The sequence below is a fragment of the Coenobita brevimanus genome, chromosome 75 (genome assembly GCF_032717465.1).
Source record: "Coenobita brevimanus isolate Jiangsu-jjx chromosome 75, ASM3271746v2, whole genome shotgun sequence".
NCBI classification, from domain to species: domain Eukaryota; kingdom Metazoa; phylum Arthropoda; class Malacostraca; order Decapoda; family Coenobitidae; genus Coenobita; species Coenobita brevimanus.
Genome location: NC_137028.1, coordinates 1,975,502 through 1,998,794, shown reverse-complemented (window position 1 = coordinate 1,998,794; position 23,293 = coordinate 1,975,502). Strand labels below are relative to the sequence as shown.

General features: G+C 40.0%; 1 protein-coding gene across 2 annotated transcripts in view; it reads left to right on the top strand.

The window, feature by feature from the left end:
- LOC145408047 (choline/ethanolamine kinase) overlaps nt 1–6,795 on the top strand; it is a 43,571-nt gene extending 36,776 nt beyond the window's left edge. For both annotated transcript variants that reach the window (XM_080278847.1, XM_080278846.1), the window contains 2 exons: nt 261–432; nt 2,353–6,795. In XM_080278847.1, the coding sequence (XP_080134973.1) occupies nt 261–432; nt 2,353–2,457 (277 nt within the window). In that variant the 3' untranslated portion in view covers nt 2,458–6,795. The remainder of the gene's footprint in view (nt 1–260; nt 433–2,352) is intronic.
- The last annotated feature ends 16,498 nt before the right edge of the window (nt 6,796–23,293 follow it).

Sequence of the window (23,293 nt, the reverse complement as noted above, 5' to 3'; positions counted from 1 at the left end):
TAATACTCAGAACTGATGCAAAAAGCAGATGGCAACACAGAACAAATTAAAGCAAAAACTATAATGATGGGGAGATATTATACCTAGAGCTTTCTTTCTCTTCAAATTCTTGTTTTCACTATGTTAAAGACCTATGTTCTGTATTATTCCACTTCATATGAATCTGAGAGTACTGTATATGTTAGGTTGCTGATCCATCGTTCTCTTAAGTAATGTACTGATAATCCATCTATCCATCATCCAATAATCATAAATTTCAGGACCAATGGTGGAATGGTTGATGCTGGGTGTGTTGGCTTTGAACTCTCTAGTCACCCTGCCGAAGACACACTGCTGCAGGAAGTGAAAGTTTTCACTTTGACATCACACCTCTTCTGGGCTCTCTGGTCCATGGTACAGGGCCAGGTGTCCAGTATACCTTTTGGTTATGTGGTATGTACAGCACTTGCACAGCTCTGGGGCAATGCATTTTTTTATAGCATAATAACATCACCAACATGATCATCATCCTGTCTGTATAATCATCAATTATCATCATCATCTTTACTGTACTGTCATCAGTCACTGTCATCACAGCCATCATTCTATTTCCACTGAATTATAAATGGGGTTGAAAGGATCAAGGCATATGAGAAGAAAAGCATTAAGTAGGAGACAAAGCAGTTTAGGCAGAGTGGCGGAGGCTGCACATCCATCCATGCATCATTTAATTCTGAAACTCTTTGCTCTACCTCTCAGGCATATAATTATTATTTATTTACATTTGTTCCAAAAACATTTATTGGAATAGAGACATTCCATTGACTACCAGGTTATAAAGAGGGAGCAGTCTATGTCTTACACATCTTCATATGTATTGTACATAATCCCCCCATTTATATCCTTTATAAGTTCTTTTGCTTCTTCAGCTTCCATTCCTTGCTTTCATACTCTTTCATTTTATGTATCCAGCCATCATCTTAGCTGTCCATGTCATCTCCCATCTGCAAGACTCACTCATATACTTTATGCCCTTAACACCTTTTTCATCAACTTATTCATAGTTATTCTTTGTATATGACAGTACCACCTAAGCACATTTCTCCTGCTCTTTAACAGACTTCCTTACTCCATGCATACTGTGAGCTTCTTTTTTTCTTAGTCTATCTGACCTAAGTGCAATCCAAATATATATCTTAATAGTGTCACTCCCACCCTGGGACCAGGGCAGTGAAATGGCGGGGTACAGGGCGACATGGAGGTGGTTTGTTCGTTGTCACCCCTTACGGGATTAAGGCGTCTGGCAATAGATTGATAAATAGATAGACTCTGCTCAAGTTTCATTCGCAAGTAAACACACCTTCATTTATTTCTCATGCATCCTCTGTACTCAGTCTTCCATCTGGTATCAAAGTCTGCAGAGCATCAGTCCCTCTTCTCTCCATTTCCTTTGCACATATGCTTCTCTTTTCTATTACTGTACTGCACTTTTAGTCTCTCCCCTTTGGGATGGTCAACATATATACTTTATAGTACTGTATGTATGAAATAAGTTAATACAAAGTAATGATCAGTAAAGTGTTTGTACACTGTATTTTCAGTATCTGTGGTAGGTGGTGGTGACCATCATCCACTCATTTGATGTAGTGCTGCCTACTTCTTCACTTTTATCATTCTTTTTCTGTGTCTGCCCTTCTCTCTTCCTATTTCTTTAATCTTTCCTCTCATTTTTTATTACCCTTCTTTCCTTTTCAGGTGGCTTTAGATTGAGTGACAAGCCTAATGGTTTCCTGTAAGCCAGGAAACTATTTACAATGCTGGGTGGTGACCATATAACCAACCCACACGTGTTCCCTACATGTCAACAAATGGGTTGGTGGAGGGTTAGTGCCCCTCCCTGTAAAACCACAAACTCAAAAAAAATTGGTCACTCTATACGGGATTATGGCGTCTGGCCAACACAGGTATATATCTGGGTGTGGTAAGTTAGGCCCGAGATCGATCCAATCAGGGTGCAAGGATTCTTTTCTCCCTACGTGTCAAGTGGGGTTGGTGGAGGATTAGTGCACCTCCCTGTTAAACAATTAACTCTAAGCCCTTGGCCACCCCGTTTGGGATACATGGCGTCTGGCAATGAATGAATGAATGATGAATATACTCAAGTTTGGATATTAGATTTCCAGGTGTCACCAGATAGGCCTAATGTTGTTTAATTTACTTTTGCCGAAAATATATTTTCTATCTGTCTGTATTATTTTATCTATATATTTCTATCTATCTATATATTTTCTCTCTATCTATCTATCTAGATAGATAGATAGAAAATATATGTTAGTCCTTAACTTCTTTTCTAATTATGAGCTTCGTTTCCAGGAGTATGCTGCTACAAGAATGGAGCATTACTTTGAAGATAAAGCAAATCTCCATGTGGATCAAATATCAAAGCGTAAATCGGAAGCAATCTCAGAGGGAGTATAGAAAAACAATCCAGCCGGTACCTGAGAACTGTACTGAGCAATGCTTTTACCTTCGAAATGTTAAAATAATCAGTGAACAATGAAGAATTCTTAAAATTATTATTTTTATGGTGCTACAAATTCTTCCACATTACTGCACTTGGAAATATGAACCCCATCTACCTGAGGATGTCTCTTGTAAGCTGAATAAAACTGTCAGGCATTAACCCAAAATAAGGAAAATGACATCTTTGTGCAGATGGGGTTATGGGAGGTTGTTTAATACCATTTCTGCCTGAGGACATCTTTTCTATCCTGAATAAATACTGTCTGCCATCAAGCACCCATCATTATTATAGTCATTGTCATCATCATCATCGTCATTAATATGTGGGTGTATGATGCAAAGTACATGTAAGGAAGAGTACTTATCAATATATTCTCCAGTACAGTGGGCCACAAGTCCATTCACTCATCGTTCAGATGTCCGGAATTCTCAGTTCTGTTTCACAGGCACACTATTCAGACAATTTTTAAAAATGTTTCATAAGTGTCTGTGTATAGACACCTTACTGTCAACTTTCAAGTTTAGCAAGGGATGCAACCATTGTCATACGCATCTTCATAACATATTCATTTATCATACCCAGAAGACAGACTGACTAGTATTAGCTAGAATATGAAGAAAAAATACAGTAATCCTCAGGCTGAATAGGTTGAGTGATCGTTTCACATATTGCTCAGTGAAAATCACGTCAGGTAGATTTAAGGATAATACTGATGTGTTGTCTGAGAGACATGTAATGTGATGCATTGTAAGCTAAGTGCCTCTTCAACAAAGGCATGATGCCATATTCCTCTTAGTCAGTACTGTACTTTGATTCCTAATTTTGTTATTTACAGTTTAAGTTACACACTGTGTTTCAAAGCATCCATAAATATCAGTGATATTTATTGCAGTTTATAGCTATGTGGTCTTCACTGCTTAACAGGGATGCAAATTTATTGCTGTAGTATTATTAGCTTTAAACAGAAGCATTAAACTGGTGGTGGACAGCAAGCTTGTTAACTGACTGTAGATTTCACTTATGCAGGGTACACCCAAAGATGGTAGAAAGAAGACAGGAATGATCAGATTAAAGGCCATATCTCTGATTTGGCTATTTGCTGTGACCATGCCCACTTTTGGTAATTCTTCTAAGATAAATAGCAGTATTAAGTTTAGTTTATATTATCTTTAAATATTTCTAGCACTAAGGGTTAAAATATGCTTTTCCACCTATCCATCATCCAGTCCTGTATTGCCCCACCAGGAGCAACGGGGCCTGGGACTAGGTTAATCAGTCTCCATATTTAAGGTGAGAGAAACCAGTTGCATATCGCCAAGCACCAATATGTGGGCAATAAGCCCTGATCACACCTTGGAATTTGACTCTTATTGGGAGTATCTGGTTAGAGTGCCTTAACTCAGTTGACTATCAGGCATCAAGAGAACAACGGGGCTAATGCACATTAGTGCACAGTGTGAAGGGCCACCCTTGATCTTCCTGTGGGCATCAGAGAACTCTTCCATAGAGTGGAAAGTAATCAAGTGGACTGGGTACTGTAATATGCTTTTTACTATCAATAATTTGGTACGTCATCTAATTTATTGGATTATGAACAATTATAACTACAGATATCATCTTTTAATGTGCGAATTTCAAGTAATGTATATTAACCTGAAGAACAACGGCCAAAAAATCTCAACTGATGTAACAGGTAGACCATATCTTCTAGAAGTATTTTGTCAGTCGCTTTACGTCAGTGGTAGCTGTTTTACCACAGTTCTTGGCATCTATCCATGTATTCTGCATCCACAGTGTTGTCAATTTTTCCTTAACCACATGAGAAAAGAAGTAACAGTTAGCTAATTACAGTATGCGCATAAAATTAGATTTTCCTTTATTGTCACTATCATAATACTGTACCTAGCATTCTTGATGGAGAAGGAGAGAGATGTATGATGAAATATTTGGATTATTTTTCCCATAAGTGTACTTGATGTACAGTATTTGGTAAACTGGGTAATTTGTCTGAAAGAAATGACATGGCTCTCTTTGAGCATAATAAAACGTATCTTTGCTCTGCCATCTTTAGGTACATCAATGAAACCAGGTTGGTGCTGTGATGTTAAACTACTCTGTGATGTAACATATTTGGGGGACAGTGCAAGTGCCACATCTCATCTTTGTACATAGTGTAAATATATTTTTTTAGTTGGACTATTTTGTTATCAAGAGATTCTCATATACTGCAGTATGAGTAAGAAAGTATTTTACTACTGTACTGTACAATCTTCATCACACATTGCTGGGACCCAATGTTGGATGAGAGAGGATTTGAGTGTAGTAGAAGAGCTTACATATATGGCTGTATATGGCCACTATAAACTATTGTATGGTATTTCTCTCTCACATTGGATTATACTGGAGATATCACCTGGCGGTGCCCTTACCATTTTGTTTTCTTTTAGCTTTTAGGTGCTGTATAGTTATTCTTAAAATTTTATACTCTGATGATCTACCTGTATAGATATTTTAGAGGCACACTGTTCTTGTAGTAAGGAATGCATACTGGCTATTAGAAAGAGAACTGGTAGAACACAAAAGTTGGAGTGATGGCTGTTATGTACAATGGTTCAAATCTCCCAGAGGTGACTGGAGGTTTTTTGATCGTGTAAATACTGCCAAGGTTGTACGGTTGTATCATATCCTTTAATGTTTTGGACTACAGTAGACTTGCCTTAGGCCCCTAAACCCTATAGGGGATAATGCAGCTGGTGCTAAATTTAACGAACTAATTCAGCCAGCCCCCATTTCGTTATCTTGAATTTTCTGCTAAACTGAGTTCCATAACCAAGGCTCAATATAAGGGAAAATTTTCCGATGTTTCGAGGTACTTTCCGTTAAATACTTGACAGCAATCCAGACCTAGCAAAATATGCTAACTCTCAATGCTACAGACAGCAGTCTGAACCCATAATGAATACTCCCACAAATGCATTACTGTATACTGAATTTCCTTAAACAGAAGTAATCTAGTTTTAACAGAAAAATTCCATTGACTAGGGCAGAAAATACCGGAAAAAAATGATTCGGTTATCTCGGGCTTCCCTTAAATCAATGTTTGTTATATCAAGCATCTACTGTATGTGACTGACCATTTTTCAGAACAGGTTGGATACATGTAAATATATCTGCTATGTATTACATACTGTACTGTATTAATATTAGTCAGGTCAACTGGTTTTTAATCTCTTCCATATATACTTGTCCTAATTTAACCCATCCATCCATCATCCAATCCTACGTTGCCCCACGACAATCATAGGAGCCTGGGGCTAGGCAAGTTGGTCCTGACATTTAAGATGAGAGTGACCAGCCTCAAAACCCCAACCACCCGTTGGATATAAACCTTTACCAGTTCAATCGCTAGGCAAGTTGGTCCTGACATTTAAGATGAGAGTGACCAGCCTCACTCATCCGAGTGGCATTACGTGAGCAGTAAACCCCAACCACCCGTTGGATATAAACCTTCACCAGTTCAATCCGACTGGAGCGCCGTAATTACCCACTAAACCACCAGGAGCCAAAATTTGGTAATATGGTTACTACCCAGCATAGTTCAGTGGGTAAAAGGATAAAAGTATTAAGAGTCTGGTATTTGCATTTTGTCTCATGTAATGTGTCATCTTCCTGAGAACTTCTGTAATTATGCCAGTTGTCCATTTATTTTTACACATTATTAAGGATGAAAATACTAATGTTTTCTGTTTAAATATAATTAATTTTATGGTAAACAAAAGCTTTGCTGCATTAGAGAAATACAGCATGTGTGCAACATTTAATGAGATTCACCAGAAAACACCTATTAAATTGATGTTTATGGAGTGGGCTGTAACTCATGGTATGTACTGAACACAATCAGTTTCACTGGAATTAGGGCACTCACTGTTAAACTTTGCAATATTTTGTTTATTACAGTATTCTCTATTCCCTACCAGATGACATATTTCTGTCACAGTGTTAGGACGGTACTTTTAAAAAGAAGTTGTAAACTGTAAGGAAATACTGTTACAGATATGACAGAGGATAAAATCTTTATAATGATATTGTTGTGTCTAGCATTCCTTTCCTTATTGTATTCACAATGCAGTTAACATTGTGTTATATACAGTATGACAAAGGATAAAATCTTTATAATGATACTGTTGTGTTTAGCATTCCTTTTATTATTGTATTCACACTGCAGTTAACATTGTGTTATATATTTTATGTAATGATCATGTTTTATATTTTTGTAGTGTGAATAAAATAGATGTGGTACAAATGAAACTTAGTGTTATTTCCTTTATGAAATACTGTATACTGTATACTGTAATACTAATTGTGATCTGTTGCAAGAAGAAATGCATTTTGCAGATATGTGAATTTAAAATTCAAGGTAACAGAGTAAGTTGTTATAAGCCACCCATGTTGGTTTTTTTTTTTTTTTTTTTTTTTTTTTTTTCTGCTATTAAGGCCACAGTAAACTACCCAAATAATTGCCTATTATGGCTGAAAAATGGGAAAGCAGCTGGGGTAGATGAGGTATATGCAGAAATGATTAAGTGTAATGGAGAGAGCAGAATGAAGAGCTTGTTGGAGATATGTAAGAAGGCATGGATGACTGAAACTGCACCAGCAGAGTGTAAAAAGGCTGTGATTGTAACCCTGTACAAAAATAAAGGTGGGTGAAGTGAGTGCAAGAATTATCATGGCATAAGTTTACTGAGTGTGGTAGGGAAGGTATATGGAAGAATTATTATAGAGCTCCTAGTGAGTGATGAACAGGGTGGCTTTAGGAGTGGCACAGGATATGTGAATCAAATATCTGCAGTAAGATAGATAATGGAGAAGGCTTGTGAGAAGGGCTATAAGGTGTTTATGGCATTCATGGATCTGGAAGAAGCATGCGAGAAGGATTGTGGAAGGTTTTGCGCATGTATGGTGTTGATGGAAAGCTGCTAGGTGCCATCAAGAGTTTTTATGATGGCAGTGAGGCATGTGTAAGGGTAAATGGGCAGCTAAGTGAATGGTTCAGGATCAGTGTGGGCATGCGACAAGGTTCTCTGATGTCCCCACGGTTGTTCAATATATATCTATATACAGGTATATGGATGGGGCGATGAGAGAAGTAAAAACACGAGTAATGGAGAGAAGGATGGCGTTGGTAATGAATGGCGGTGGATGGAATACCTAAAATTTGTTGTATGCTGATGATGCAGCACTACCTGCCAATACCGGAAAAGAACTTGGTAGGCTTGTGCAGAGTTTTGCTAATGTCTGTGAGTGTCATGCCTTCAAAGTAAATGTAGAAAAGAGTAAAGTGGTGGTTAATGAGAGAGAAGATGACTCTCAGTGTGATGTTACAGTGAATGAAGAGAGACTGGAATTGGTGAGAGAGTTCAAATACCTTGGTACAGTGATAGAAAAGAGAGGAAAATGTGCAAAAGATGTGGAAAGTATAAAGTGACACAAAGAAGGAAAGTAGCTGATGCTATGAAAGCCTTGATAAGAAACAGAGGCTTGAGTGTTGCAACAGCATGAGGCTTACATGAAGGAGTGTTAGTGTCAACTTTAACATATGGATGTGAGATTATGGTGTGACATGAAAATGACAAGTCAAGACCGAGAGCAATGGAGAGGGGACTGCTGGAGAATGTATGTGGAGTACAGTGAGTGGACTGGACACAAAATAATGTGATTCGTGAAAGATGTGGAGTGAGGAAGTCTGTGGACACCAGAATAAAAGACAGTGTACTGAGATGGTATGGTCATGTGGAGAGAATGGAAAACAATAGAGTGGTGAAAAGGGTATATCTGAGTGAATTTGAAGGAGGGGGGAGGCGAGGCAGACCAAGGAGAAGGTGGAGGGATATGGTGGATGAGTGTGTGAGGAAGAGAGGTATGGAAGTCGGTAAGGCTAGCGGAATGACGAGATCGAGCTGGCTGGATGAATGTTGTGAGAAGAAGTGCATGATCAGGGATTTGGCACCCCTTTTTAACACGACAGTGTCCGGACTGACTCTATCAGATACGTTTATGTGAAGCTGCAGAATGTGGTGAATGTTTTTGGTGTACAAGATACTGCCAGAATTCTGGGAGCTTGAATGATGACGTGGCCCCTTGAACTGGGCAAACTTGGGAAGTCTGGACGTTGCTACTCCTCACCCTGCTCTAGGGTGGGAAAGGAGGTCTGGATGATGATGATGACCAACAAAGGAGGTCCAGATGATGGTGATGATGATTATGTTTATGATCTGCCATTTTACCAATACTAAGTGTAAGGAAAAAGCTGTGATGCATACACAGCCCTGACTCATAATGAGGAATATCTGTATATTCGTGCAGTACACTGCTTCAGTTAACTGGCCATGGATACATATCTCATGATCAATCACATAAAACTGAACAGTGTTTACAATGTCTTCTGAGTTTAATTTATTACATCAGAAATTAAGCTTGAGAGATGTTTATTATGGATCATGTTGTTGCTCTACCTTTGTCTGTCTGACCAAGCAGAACCATCATCCACTAGTAAGTAGTTACTTTCCTGTGGCAGACAATGCCTAGCCAAGGTTCGAAGAGGGTCCTTCCCCATGGCAAGGTGCAGCAAAAATGGACATAGTCCAGTGTTATCCTTAACCATAATATAATCAGTTTGCAACAACAGTTGGGGAAACCCTCATAAAAAGTCTTCAGGGCGAAATATACAATAGGTAAAGCATGGGAATCTGGAGCACAGGCATGCAAGGGTACCGTTCAAAGCAGCTAGAGCTCCTGTCCCCTTGTCTTGCCAGTTACAAGTTGCCCTCTCAATGACCCTATACACCCGCAGGCCGACCTGGACAGGCAGCTTCAGCCAAGGATGAGCAATACAACTCGCACAAGCTCAGTTTTGCCTGGACAGATCCACTGATGTATATTACTCTGATTTCTGCGGGGGGCGGGGGGGGGAATCACTTCTGAGACTAAAGAATACTTAAAAGTAGATAGAAGACCAGATCAGTGCCGAGGGAAGTAAGCTGATGGAGCTGCTTGTATGAAAATGTTAAGGCAGGCAAAATGTCAACATTGGTAGCAGGAGACCATGAAAATATAGCACGGTTTTCAGATTGTATCCATATATGGCACTACTGCATCATCGCAATGGTGTACATGTTTCAAAAGCTGAGCTTGCTTGTCAGATCAATGTACATTTTCTGATATATTTTCCGCAGAAACTCTATTCCTGTTTTTGAAATACAATACTGTAGCTACATTCTTAATGTAAGGAGTGTATTTTGAGAGTGACTGTAGTTTTAACTTTGCTCTTCTTCTGGTTAGCTGAATTGTAAGGTCGGATTATTACACAGGACACACCCCTGATCTACGTGCAGAGGGCGATATATAAGCCACATAACTCTCATCATCCCCAGGAACTATGCTCATAGTGGTTCCGGCCGTAGGATAACCCGAACGGTTTTTACTTTATTTTGACCAAACTTGATGGAAGGGTTGAAGGTCATCTAGTGAGGAAATGTGCCATAAAAAAAAAAAAAAAAAAAAAAAAAAAAAAAAAAAAAAAAAAAACAGGTTAAAGGTCAAGGTTCCAAGGCAAGGTCAAAGTTGACCCTGCCCTGTGACCTGGACCATCTATTGTTCTAATAAAATGATAGGTTTGGTAATGGGCTGCTCCCCAACCCTTCAACAAAATTTGGTTTCACCTATCGTTTTTGTGAACAATAGGTCAAACGTCAAGGTCACAAGACAACGTCAACATTGCCCTTGCACTATGATCTTGACCTCTGTTTTTTTTTTTTTTTTCTAAAAATCAACAATGTTCCTCACAGGGTGCCCCTCTGCCCTTCCACCAATTTTGGTTAAAATAAGATAAAAACTGTTTGTGTTATGCCTGGAACGAATCTCAAGTGAGGAAAGCCTGTGAGAATCGTTCCGTGAGAATAATTCTTTTCTTGGTTACAGCCCCTGGCCCACAAAATGTCTGCTGCTACTACGGATCTACCTATCGACAGACTTATCTTGTCTCATGTCTGCCGGGGAAGGTCACTTAAATTACACTACAAAAACGTTTTGATGCTGGCTAAAGTAACACGCTTCGCGGCCATATTGTTAAGTAAGACGATTGATTACGATGTTTAAAGGAGTTAGAAGTGGAAAAAAAAAAAATGGACAGAGAAGATGCTTGTGAGGGCTGACAGACACATTTCCTTGGAAAGCAGACCCAGAAGAGTTACACTTGATTTTTTTAGAGTTATTTTCTCTTGTGCGCGAACAAGTAGAAAATGCTATCCAAACAGGGGGGACATCCGCGAGCGAGCGAGTGTGTGTGTGTGTGTGTGTGTGTGTGTGTGTGTGTGTGTGTGTGTGTGTGTGTGTAATTCACCAGGTGGGTAAGGATCACGTGATGGTTGTAATCATCAGCTGGGAACTCATACAGTCCGATCAAAGGGCAGTCTTGACCTTCACACACGCATACTCCCTTCCCCTTGCTCCAGGAGGACAGTGACCACCTGCTTCGTCAGTGAAACTTTTTGCATCCCAAGCAAAGAGCGAACCCCCGTCTTAGCGGGTGCTAAGCGAGAGCGCTACCACTGAGCCGGCGAGGTGTGTGTGTGTGTGTGTGTGTGTGTGTGTGTGTGTGTGTGTGTGTGTGTGTGTGTGTGTGTTCTTACCTAATTGTAGGTAAGAACACAAGTGTGTGTGTGTGTGTGTGTGTGTGTGTGTGTGTGTGTGTGTGTGTGTGTGTGTGTGTGTGTGTGAACAAAAGAACTCAAAGTTTTCACCCGATATTAAGCAAACTTGGTGGAAGGGTTAAGGGTTAGTTAGGGGGTTCGCCTCTTGCTTTCAAGAAACACAGGTCAAAGATGAAGGTCACGGAGATAGGTCAGTTTTACCTAACATAACCAACATAAATAGTTTTAGTGGATTTAGATCAAACTTTGGAAGGGTCGAATTTAAGGCAAAAAGAAGTAAGGAAATACTTGATGGACCCCACTGGATATACGCCGCAAAGGCCGTACTGGGTTATCCTTGGTTGGCATCGAGCATGGCTGGTACTTTTAAAAATTGATTCAATGTTTAATGTGCCACTCTCGATTGTACATGCCAAACCGAATAAAATTATTATTATTATTATTATTATCATCATCATCATTATTATTATTATTATTATTATTATTATTGTGAGAACAACCAGATTAAGGTTGATGAGGTGAATCCCCGAGCTAGGACTAACAGACCATAGTTACAGCTCTGCAGGGGAAGGGGAGATCCTTGGAGACACCGCTACATCTCTCCCCAGAAATACACTACCCTGGTGGGGGTACGAACTGCCAAACCTACAGTACGGTGTGAAGGGCGAGCGCTACCATTGGTTATTCTGGCCCAAAAGATCAAGGTCATAGAGGAAAATCAAATTTCGACCCGGGTGCCTGTGTGAACAAATTAACTAAATACGTTAGATCTAATTTCGAACAGACAGGGTGGATAGAACTGAGGGTCGGCCATGAAAGTAACCTACAGTGTAGTTTTTAAAACAATAGTTTAAAGGTCAAGGTCACATGGTAAGACCAACTTAACAGTTTTTAACCGAATTAGACCAAACTTTGTGGAAGGGTTCAAGGTAATGCGAAAACAGTCAATTAAATGTCAAGGTCACATAGAAAGGTCAAAGGTCAAGGGCACATGGCAAAGTCAACTTAAACAGCTTCGATCTGATTTAAACCAAACTTTGTGGGAGGGTTCAGGATAAAGCAGGATGAAGAAACTCGACTTTGAGAGCAATCGGCGAAGGCCAACGTAACAGGGCAAAGCCGTATGTGCGGTCCTTAAACCAACTGATGTATGCGTGCGGATTTTGCACCCTCAGAATGTTCCTGCTTGTTTTTACCTGTCATAACTGAACAACTCCCACAACCTGGATACTGTCATAATTTACGGTTACACGAGCCTTGTATACTGAGGTAGATATGAGTCTCTCTGTATACTATAATCGGTTTGTTTGCACCCGACAGAACTAGGCCGCTCCCACAACTTGAATACTTAATAGTGGTTGCAATCTGATAAGCCCTGGACAGGAGCTAGGAATGAGTCTCCCTGGCTATCTGTCAAATCGACCCTCCAATCTGAATACGCCTGACCATTAACTGAACTTAACGGGTATGATATACCCATGTAAAAAAAATAAATAAAATAAATAAAAAGATGATGATGCACTATATCTGCCTGGATTATGATCATGACTAACTGCCACACTATATGTTTTGTAAGTGATGACATGAACAGACCAACCCGGCATGGAGTACTATCGGCAGCAAAGTCTTATCACTCCTGTTTTCTCTCCATGGACTCTGAAAACCAGCTTGTTGAATCCGAAGCAAAGGAAATTGATGACACCGATATGTGATCAAATTACATCAGTGATGGTAGCTGCGGATTCACCAGATATTTTCGAAAGATGTGGCCAGAGAGGCAGGAGAGCAGACAAGATTTTTGTTGCTAGCAGCAGCTACGATTTAACAATATATATATATATATATATATATATATATATATATATATATATATATATATATATATATATATATATATATATCCTGAACAGCGAGGGGCGAACTGAGAACCGATTCCACCTAGTGGCAGCCACTTAAAGTGCAGTGGGTGTAGCGTAGCCTTATATGTGTTCTTACATCTTCGCACCCTATCGATGTTTCATCAACGGCAGCTCTCTTATATACTGTACAAGAATAATCACTCATTCTCGATGTCTTGTGCTAGAACTCTCGGGTCGGAGACGAGGGTGCGTTTACACGCTACAGTTCGAATCTAGATAATGGGATTTTTTTATTTTTTATTTTTTTTTTTTTATTTTTTTTTTTTTTGATGTATAATGCTGCCACGGATACTTTGGTAGTCTCTTACTCTTAAATCGTCTCGAATACTGTAGTATAATCTCTAGTCTTAATGTGGCACGGGACCCCCCCGGCCCAAAATAGTTAATACGTGACTGACTATTTTTTACTCTACATTCCGAAAGCCTACCACACCTGCACCTTGCATGAAAAATTGAGTAAGGGTGCAGCACATCTCTTGATACAAAAGTGGCTTAAGGTTATGCTCCTCGGCTCTACGAACTAACTGTCGTTCAGAACCCCGTACAGCAGGATTTGAACGAGTTTATCTGGGCCCCCCGCCCATGTAAGGGGTGTGAAAACAGGTCGCTACAGTGCACCATTCTAATTTCCAAAAGTTACGTCATTAACAGACACATGCTGTAATAATTTGAGATATAATCCCACGATTTAAGAAAGATATATGTCTTAAGTTTTTTCTTTCCAGGGGTTACCCTTTCCAGAATAAATATCGCCAGACGGGAGTGAAAATAACCCCCTAGAATATGTTCACTGTCTGACAAACGTTGCCGGTTATTCACACATCCACAAACAATCACCTAACACCGTGCCACAGCCATGCCACACAACACCACAGCAACAACCACCTAACGCCACAATACCTACACATCACTACAATAACCACATTTATTTGTTATTACTAACAACCCTTAGGATCATCACATCGCATCACGTTACCGCCACACGAAACTATATTATTTACCTAACCTATCCCAACGAAACCTAATAAAACCACAAAACCGAAGCACGTTAATTCCTCTGCATTAACGACTCTGAAGCTAAGCAAGTACCCTCACATTACACATCACATGGTCACATCACAGTATCAATGCCAAATCCCAAAATATTTTTCCCACCCAACCTCAACTTAACCACAACACATCAATTCGACTGCATTAACAACCCTCGGCAGGTAAATCAGTACTCCCACATCACATCACATCACCGCCACACCCCAAAATATTTTTCTCACAGCAGCAGGTAGGCGGGAATTGAGTTTGCATACATGACATCAGTGCCACCTCGCGGGAATGGAGGGAGGTGGGGTGCCGCGCAATTTTAACGCCAGGGGGACATGGGGGGGGGGGTATTTTATATTCATGTCCACTAACATCAATTCATCGTCCTAAGGTGATTCGGTTTTTCATCATCATCATCCGATCTGTAAAATGTAAAAATCTTCGCTCTTTTACTGATCACCCACTCATTATCATCGCCAACAAAGTTGCAGGACGTAATCTATACACCCGTGTCTGTTTGTTTGTCTATCTGTGCAAAACATATCTCCAAACAGCTGTTATCGGATTTCAATAAAATCTCGAGGATTGATGGGCAGTGAGTCAAGAAAGAGTTGAACAGATTTTGAGGTGATTCCGGACGCAGGAATAAGTAACAGATTCATTGGCGTGGGTGGAGGTATGTGCTGTTCGAGACTGTACAAGAGGGCAGACAAAGACCGTAGAAGTAACTGATTATGTGGGACCTTAAAAGTATTCGACTGGTTAAATTTGGAGGAGTATTCTGATTCCGATGCAGGGGGAGGTATCTACTCTTTGAGCGCTTATAATTTAATTTTCATTATCAGTCAATCACCCTGACGTTATCTTTTTTTTTTTTATCAAGCATTCATAATCCTAAAGTTTTTCATCCACCATTACTCTCTCTCTCTCTCTCTCTCTCTCTCTCATGCATTTCCAATTCTTCGGTTTATACGTCAAGTTTTCTGAAGCAGGAGGGACTTAACATCTCTTATCAGCATTGCGCTTAGAAGACGATATTTTCTTTTTGCATACAAAAACAGTAAAACAGTGTTGCGTGAGGGGGAGGTGCGACGAAGGCAAACGAATATTTTGAAGATACAATTGTAACTGTTCATGTTCAGCCTTGCCTCCCCCCCAGTGCTTGACTGTATCCACACCACTCCCACAGCGGAAACGATAAATATTCGCTTATATTTTGTATAACAAATAAAAATAATAGAACTGGGTGTGGCGCATTATGTGGTGGTACTTTTGAGGCTCCTACCCCCTCCTTGGCACCACTCCCGTTACGTTAGCAATTGCTTATAAATTTGTTTATGAAACATGCTGTGTCGATAGCACAGAATTTTTGTTGCTTGTGTAACTGCTGGTGACATGAAGCTAGGATGTTTTTTTCTTTACAGAAAGAAACAGCAACAGAAAGCTATCACACTTTTTGCACAACCGAAAAAATTTCCTTCAAAGATTTAACTAGATAAAAGAGCTTTAATATCGCGAGGCTTGGGTACACTGCTGCTAAAAGACCGATAGTTATAGACAGAGGGGAAAACAGATTAAAGAAGGCAGTTCCAGTGTTGAACAATCTTAGTCATGAAGGACAGGGTACTTCCTACGCTCTTAATGCTCTTCAGACAGATGTTCAGGAAAGAACAACTTGCAGGCTTCCAACCTATGATTCTTTCCGCCTTGCATAAAAACAAATGGTCTCTCTAAATCTAAATAAACTGGACTGGAGGTAGCAAGTACGAAAACAAGAGGACACAGAAAATGCTTAGCAAAATTTAACGACCTTAGCTAAGGAGCTAGTTTTACTAGATATTTCCTGGGTTCTGAAAATCTATACAAAAATATTAAAGATTACCATGTTTATGACCTGTGTGCAAAAGGTTTTAACGACAGAGCACTATTACGTTTTTCCACTTATAATTTGGGCAGATTTCACGGACGAACGGGCGCTGGGAACCAAACGTGTCGCTAAGCCATTACAAACGAGCAAACTGACTTGACCATTTAAGCTCCGGGACACCAAATGCAAAAAAATTCATTTACCTTGTTAATGGCACATCAGTCACAGGGTTTTTCTGGTTCAGTGGAGTGAGAGACGATGTGCCACACTTCATCATTTGCTTGCAACTCAGCCTTACTGTACTTCCCACTCTTCCTGGATTATATTTGTGTATTTTTGCAGTAATAGCTTTCTGGTTCTTCCCCCCCCCCCTCTCTCTCTCTCTCCCGGGTGAAAACAAACCATTTACACCAATCAAGGAGACTCATACCTACGACACTAAACTTCACACAACCACAACTTAATATCAAGCTGAGGGAGTAGACCAGTTCCAACACGGAAACCGACACTAGCCCGCTCCAACATCCATCTCTCTTCCCCACTGATATTGCATTTCTATTTTCCCATCACTACAGAGAGCCGATCTCTTGAACCCTCTTACCCCCTGCTCTCATCCTATCACACTTTTTGCACAACCGATTCATGTCCAAATATTTTACTGTGCGAGTTAATCAGTATTTACTCGGTACAGAATTAATCACGCTCCCAAAGAAATGTAACGAAATTAATATCTCTCCCTTATTACTGAATTCAAATCTTTGTATTGTACCCAGACGAGCTGAACGAGGCAGACTTTGACACTCTAAAAGACTTTTCCGTTTCCCCTTCAGTAGCATGCCTTAATTTTATGTTATTCTTGATACTGAGAGAATATTTTTGTCAGCCTGACAGACTTTTTGGACTGGGGGGACTGAGACCTTACCTTCCAACCTGGACTTTTTACCAATTGTGCTCCGTTCCAGAACTAAATTCACTGTGGCCCTGAGAATACTGTAGTTCAGGCCTTTATGTAAGGAGGAGTTTTTGTCCGATTATGGCCAAATTAGCCGGAGAAGTTGATGACGAAACCCATTTTTTTTTTTTCAAACCAATATTTAAAACATCAACGTCATAACATATGATTAACTTTGACCTTTCCCTGTTACCTAAACGTCTAATAATAATAATAATAATAATAATAACAATAATAATAATAATAATAATAATAATAATAATGATAATAATAATAATAATAATAATATGCTCAAACCTTGTAGCAGCATAAACTAATTAATACGTCAATGGATTCAAAGAGTTAAGCTCATTCCCTCATTTCCCCTTCAGTATATTATTCCCCCCCCCCCGTATTTATTTTCCCGGTGCCATAAGTGAGGCCCAACCATCACAAACCGGCACTACGATCATCCTAGGTGAAAAGATCAGCTTTAAAATGATATTACAATTGCCACCTACATCACCTGCCGTATTCAAGCCGAGAGATCACCTTCCATAACGTACACACCACACTTACCCAGCCAATCGATATAGATCAGTATTTCGAGACCAGCCTTACAAACATTTTAATATCAACTTTAAATGATTACACAGTTATCACCTACATTAGCTTCAGTGTTCAATCGCAGAGAGCACCTTCCACAACATTCACTTCCATCCTAAATCGGTCAACTAATACAGAGATGTATTTCGAGATCGATTTCACAAACACCTTATGATCAACTTTGACAGATTACAAACACACTATCCAAATCAAGAGAAGTGTTCAAGAGGAGACACCACCTTCCACGCCGTCCACTTCACCACAGTTAGATTGATACAAGGCCGTATTCTCGAGACCGAACTCACAAATTCATAATCAGCTTTACTCACTTCGCTCCCAGTGACGTATTATACAATCTACTAATGCAACTATCACATTATTTTTTAAAAGCTTTGGGGAGACTCATCGAACTGGAGGAGTAAAATATACCCTTCATTACCCTCCCCTCACTACTACAGGTCTGTCCAGAGTTCGAAAAAAAATCGCCTGCAGATGGCAATAATAATAATAATAATAATAATAATAATAATAATATGTAACCGAAATGAATGGGTTAAATGGCAACACCCCACTTACATCAACTGCAGAATTTAAGCGGAAAGATGGCGTTTCACAATATACACCCCACTACACTCACTGTCGATAGAAGCCCTTATGCAGAGGGGAGATTCAGAAAAAAAAATGAAAATCTTTACATAATATAACTACCACTCACACTCTCCGTTGCGTTCAAGAGGTAATATCACGCATTACAACGTCCACATCATTACATTAATTTAGTTGATATTGTGCCTTATTCCGGTTGACAAAGATTTCGCAGTACCTCTTCCTTTGCCTCTTATCTCACATTTTACACCTTATTATTCTCTTATATGTTATTTATATCTCCTTAGTATTAACATGCTCTGAATCAACCTATAGAGAATATTACGCCTCCTTAACTTTACATTATTTTATGCATAGTTTTATGATGTTCTTGATGTTTTATGTGAATTTATATATTAGACCCATATCAATTTTCTGCTCTTATTCTTCTTGTACGGTAGCAATGACCTCTTTTGTTGTGATGCCATGATCTTTTTATTGAAATCAACCACCCAACCCTTTTGACCGTACCCACCCCCCAGTCCCCCCTCACCCAAGCCCCAAGAAGGCAATCACGTCTTTCCACCACTCTTAGATATTCCATTATGGGCTCAGGTTAGAGAATAATTATTTTTCCTCGCCCTCATCATGGGTTTTATTTTAGAGAAGAGAGACGGAGGCCAGGGAACGAAAATTTAACGGGATGTTGAAGCCGTCTCTCTGAATTTCCTCCTTAACGCTTGACGGAACCCGCGCTAAAGGAATTCGCGCTAACGGAATCATCATTTTTTTTTCCTGTGTGTGTGAATGCCTGGTTTGCTGGTACTGGCAAGGCGACAGGAGGCGAATCGAGATCTTTAAAACTCTTATGTACTTTTTTTTTGCCTTGCTACTCCCAAACTATTTTATCCAGGTTTGGGGGAGACTTTTCTGATGGGGTTATAAATTGCCCTTCTTAACTCCTCCACTTCTACAGGTCTATCCTTACGTTAAATAAAATCGTCTGGAGATAGCAAGAATAACGTCATGGGACTGAAGGAATTCGCGTTTGGAGATTTTTTTTTTTTCTCTTTCTTTGCATGCGAACGTGTCGTCTAATAACGCTGACGAGGCGACGGGAGGGGGAGACAAGAGCCGTATATCCTAAGCCCTTCCCTACGAGGACGTCTTATTTCTCTTGCTGCCGTAAAACGATTATATCCTAAGCTTAAGAAAAAACTCCACAGTGAAAGTGATAACTCTGTCAATAAGATGATGTCCTTTTTGCTGTCTTCTTTATTCAGCTTAGTAAAGATTTTTCGAACTGACGAAGTTAAACAACATTCTTTAACCCGTTCTCTCAAGGAATTTTCCTCTAAACTGAATAGAAATCATCTGGTCGGATTCAGATTAAACCCAAACAAGACTCTATCGTAGTGAAATGTTGAGTGGAAATTTTGAATGGGAGAGAGACGCAGGTTAAAATTTGAATTCTTTATTTTCTCAAACGTTTCGGGCTACACAGAACCCATCTTTAGAAAGTCTGTGTGGCCTGAAATGTTAAAGATAATAAAGCATTCAAGCTCTAACCTCTCTCTCTCCCTGCCAACATTTCCACTTGTAAAGGATCACCTACAGTTATGTGGTGTATTTTGTTTACACCAAGGAATATCACCAGCTGAAGAGGGTACGAGCACATCATATCCTGGGTACGAAGGCAGACGAGCGTAAATCATAGGAGAGAAATGACACTGAGGCGGCAAGAGTAATCACCACGACATCAGTGTTATGAAGAAGGTATGATTGTTATCTGTGCCGGAATTTATTATTGTCTGCTGGTATCCCATTTTTTATGTTATGTAAAAATATGATGAACATGATTAATACGAGGGAAGTAGACAGTGGAAAGAACAAAAAATAATTCCTATGACTTCAAAGTACTGACACGGTTAAGGTGTTTTTTGTTTGCGTCTGAGTGTACGAGAAGTACCTACCGGTTTCTCATTTTTATATGTTAGGTAAAATTAGACGGAAGTGATAAATATGAGAGAAATGAGCGCTGGATGTAGCAAGATTAACTCCAAGATAATATTGTACTGACACTGTTCAGCAGGAAGACCCATGGAACTAATAACTAGGTACGAGTACTAAAAATGATTCCCCTCACAAAGTTAACATATCTGTGAGGCACTGATCAGTGAGATAATTAACTTCCCGAGACAACTATTTACGGTCTCTTCTACCTTCCTCACCAGCTGCTTCTCTCGGACCGATTTGCTTTAGTTTTATGAAGCCTTCATTGCCACCTCCTCCTGATGTCAGTACGGGATACCATTTTTTTTTTCAAATCATGGGGACCGTTTCCGATTATTTCTTACAATTTACATCATTAGAGGAAGTAGTAAATTAATTTTTAATTATTATTTGAAATCTGATGCAACAGTATTTCAAGCATTAGGGGACCGTCACTAATGAGAAATTATACAATAATTATGTTAATTTCTCATTCACCATTCTGACTTAAATACATGCATTTTATAATCTTTATAATATTTACAATCTGCGATGGTCTGAACATGTGAAGAGGATGGAAGATGACATTTGGGTGCGGAAAGTGAGAAATGTGAACGTTGGGGGTAGAGCTGCGATAGGCAGATCCAGGGTGACCTGCAACAAGGTCACAGTGTGTGACCTCAGGGACTGGGGACTAAATGGGGAAGCAGCATGAAGAGCCGAAATTAGGTGAACAAGGCCGGCGCATGGAAGCATGTTGGAGCCTTTATAAACGATACGATACGACGACATTGTCCTCTCCTGTCAGTGATGACATATAAATAAGAGTATTCCCTTCACCAAACACACCTAGAATATCGTCATAATATAATCGTGTATGTACACATACATTTATTTACACTATCAAAGAACTCAGACAACTGGCATTCCGGGCCACTGGTAAATTATACCTTCCTTGCTTTCCGCCCCTTTTCCCCTTCTTTCTTCTTCCGTCCGTTCCCCTTCTCTCCTTATTTACCTTCTGCTTACTTTCTCTCTCCCTTCTTTCCTCCCTCCCCCCCGCCTTTCCATCCCTCCATGCCAGCTCCTGTGAGTGAGATGAGGTGGAGGGGTAATGAGGAAGAGCCAGCGTGATGTGGATGATAGGGCACATGTCCTGGCACCCCTTACCTGCCCTTACCTTGCCCTTCACCACCACCATCACCACCACCATCATCATCATCATCCCAATCCTATTTCCCACGTAACAGGTCAAGTGAGATAGGATCCAAAAATAAAGTGAAAGAACAAAAACAGAAGAACTATTAAAAAGTCTCTGCGAACAAAATTCAAAATAAGTTTTCCTCTCCATCTATTTTTCTTTCCTTTTCTTTCATTTCTATATATTTCTCTTCCCTCTTCCCACACACGAACTATCAAAATTCATCTTCCTCGTCTCCGCATTTCTCCATACACACTTTCCACCACATATATCCCTCCTCCCTTCCAGAAAAACAAAATGAAAAGCGTAGACAAAAGGAAAACAAGTAAAATTCCACAAACAACTTGTAGGCCCGTCCCTCCTCTTTCCGAACAGATAAAACAAACCTGTATTTTACTGTCCCGTCTTCAACAACAACGGATCTCTATCACTGTCTCCATCACAACATAAGTCCCCCCTTCAAAAGGTAAAATAAAAAAAACAGACGAAAGCGAAAGTAAACCCGAACGAAGAGCCTCCAGACCTGTTGCTCCCCCTTCCATGCAAGAGAAAAAGGATCTACATATTCTCCCTCCGTCTCTTCAGCAACGGATCTCCATCACCATCTCCAAAATTACATGAAGTCCCTCCTAAAAAAAATGAATATAAAAAACTGCATGAAAAAGTAGAATTGCACAGACAACCTGTGGGTCCGTTGCTCCTCTCCCCACAGAGAAAAAGAACCACTTTCTTGTGCCGTCTCCCCAACTTTGCTTCTCCATCATCATCTCCAACTATGCATCTCTATCATCATCTCCAACTATGCATCTCTATCATCATCTCCAACTATGCATCTCTATCATCATCTCCAACTATGCTTCTCCATCATCATCAACCACTACCACCACGTACTTCTTTAGCATGAGCATTCCATTTAACCCCCTTAGCACGAGATTGTCTTCATAATGTTCTAGTTACTGCTAGGCTATTTCATTCAGCTTCCTTCCAATCCCTCTTTCCCCAACCTCACTTAATTCATTCCCCTCCCTGCCTTTTAATTCTCTCTCTCTCTCTCTCTCTCTCTCTCTCAGCTCCTCACCTTTCCAGTCGACGTCAACGATTAGGCTTGTTAACCGCGTCGCCTAGCCACGGGCACCACCACTCCCCACACACCGCCATATTTGCATACATATTGCCAAAAAATTTCACACCTGCACACAGTTTTCCTTCCACCGCCACTCCCTCCCTCCCTCTCTACTCTGTCTCTGTCTGTCTGTTTACCTGTCTGTCTGTCTGCCGTCTTCACAGTTTTTTTTTTTCACTTACAAATCATCAATCTATCATTTTTCCCTGATCTACTTTTCCCCTCATTTACCTTAATTATTTTTACATATCATTAGTTTACCCCTTTTCCTTGTCGCATTTTCCCCCCATTTTCCAGCATTATTTTCAGAAACATATGAAGTTTTCCTCGACTAATCTATCTCGTTGACGGGGTTGCTTTTCCTGGGCTATGACACCACCTACGTTAATATAATCTTGTAGGATATTTTGGCAATGCATGTTGATATAAAGAGATAAGAATGACACGTAGGAGAATAGTAAAGCAAAATAACAGGCAAAATAAATCGATTAGGAATGGATGATACGAAGCCTCCTCTGCTACCTAGTGTACGACCCTCACTGCTGGGGTGGATATGAATAACAAGAAGAAAATACAAGATAATAATAAGGCGTAATATGCCAAATAAATCGCAAAAGAACGGATACTATGATGCCCCCTAAACCACCTGGAATACGGCCTGCATTGATTTATTTATTTATTTTTTTTTTTGTGACCCCCAGGCTCATTTGAAATGTGATCCCAGTGGACTGCAGGCTTAAGTTGCCATCCTCCTACAACCCATCATCATCCATTCGAGGGACTGGAAAATATCTGAGGGACGTTTGTATATCCTGGC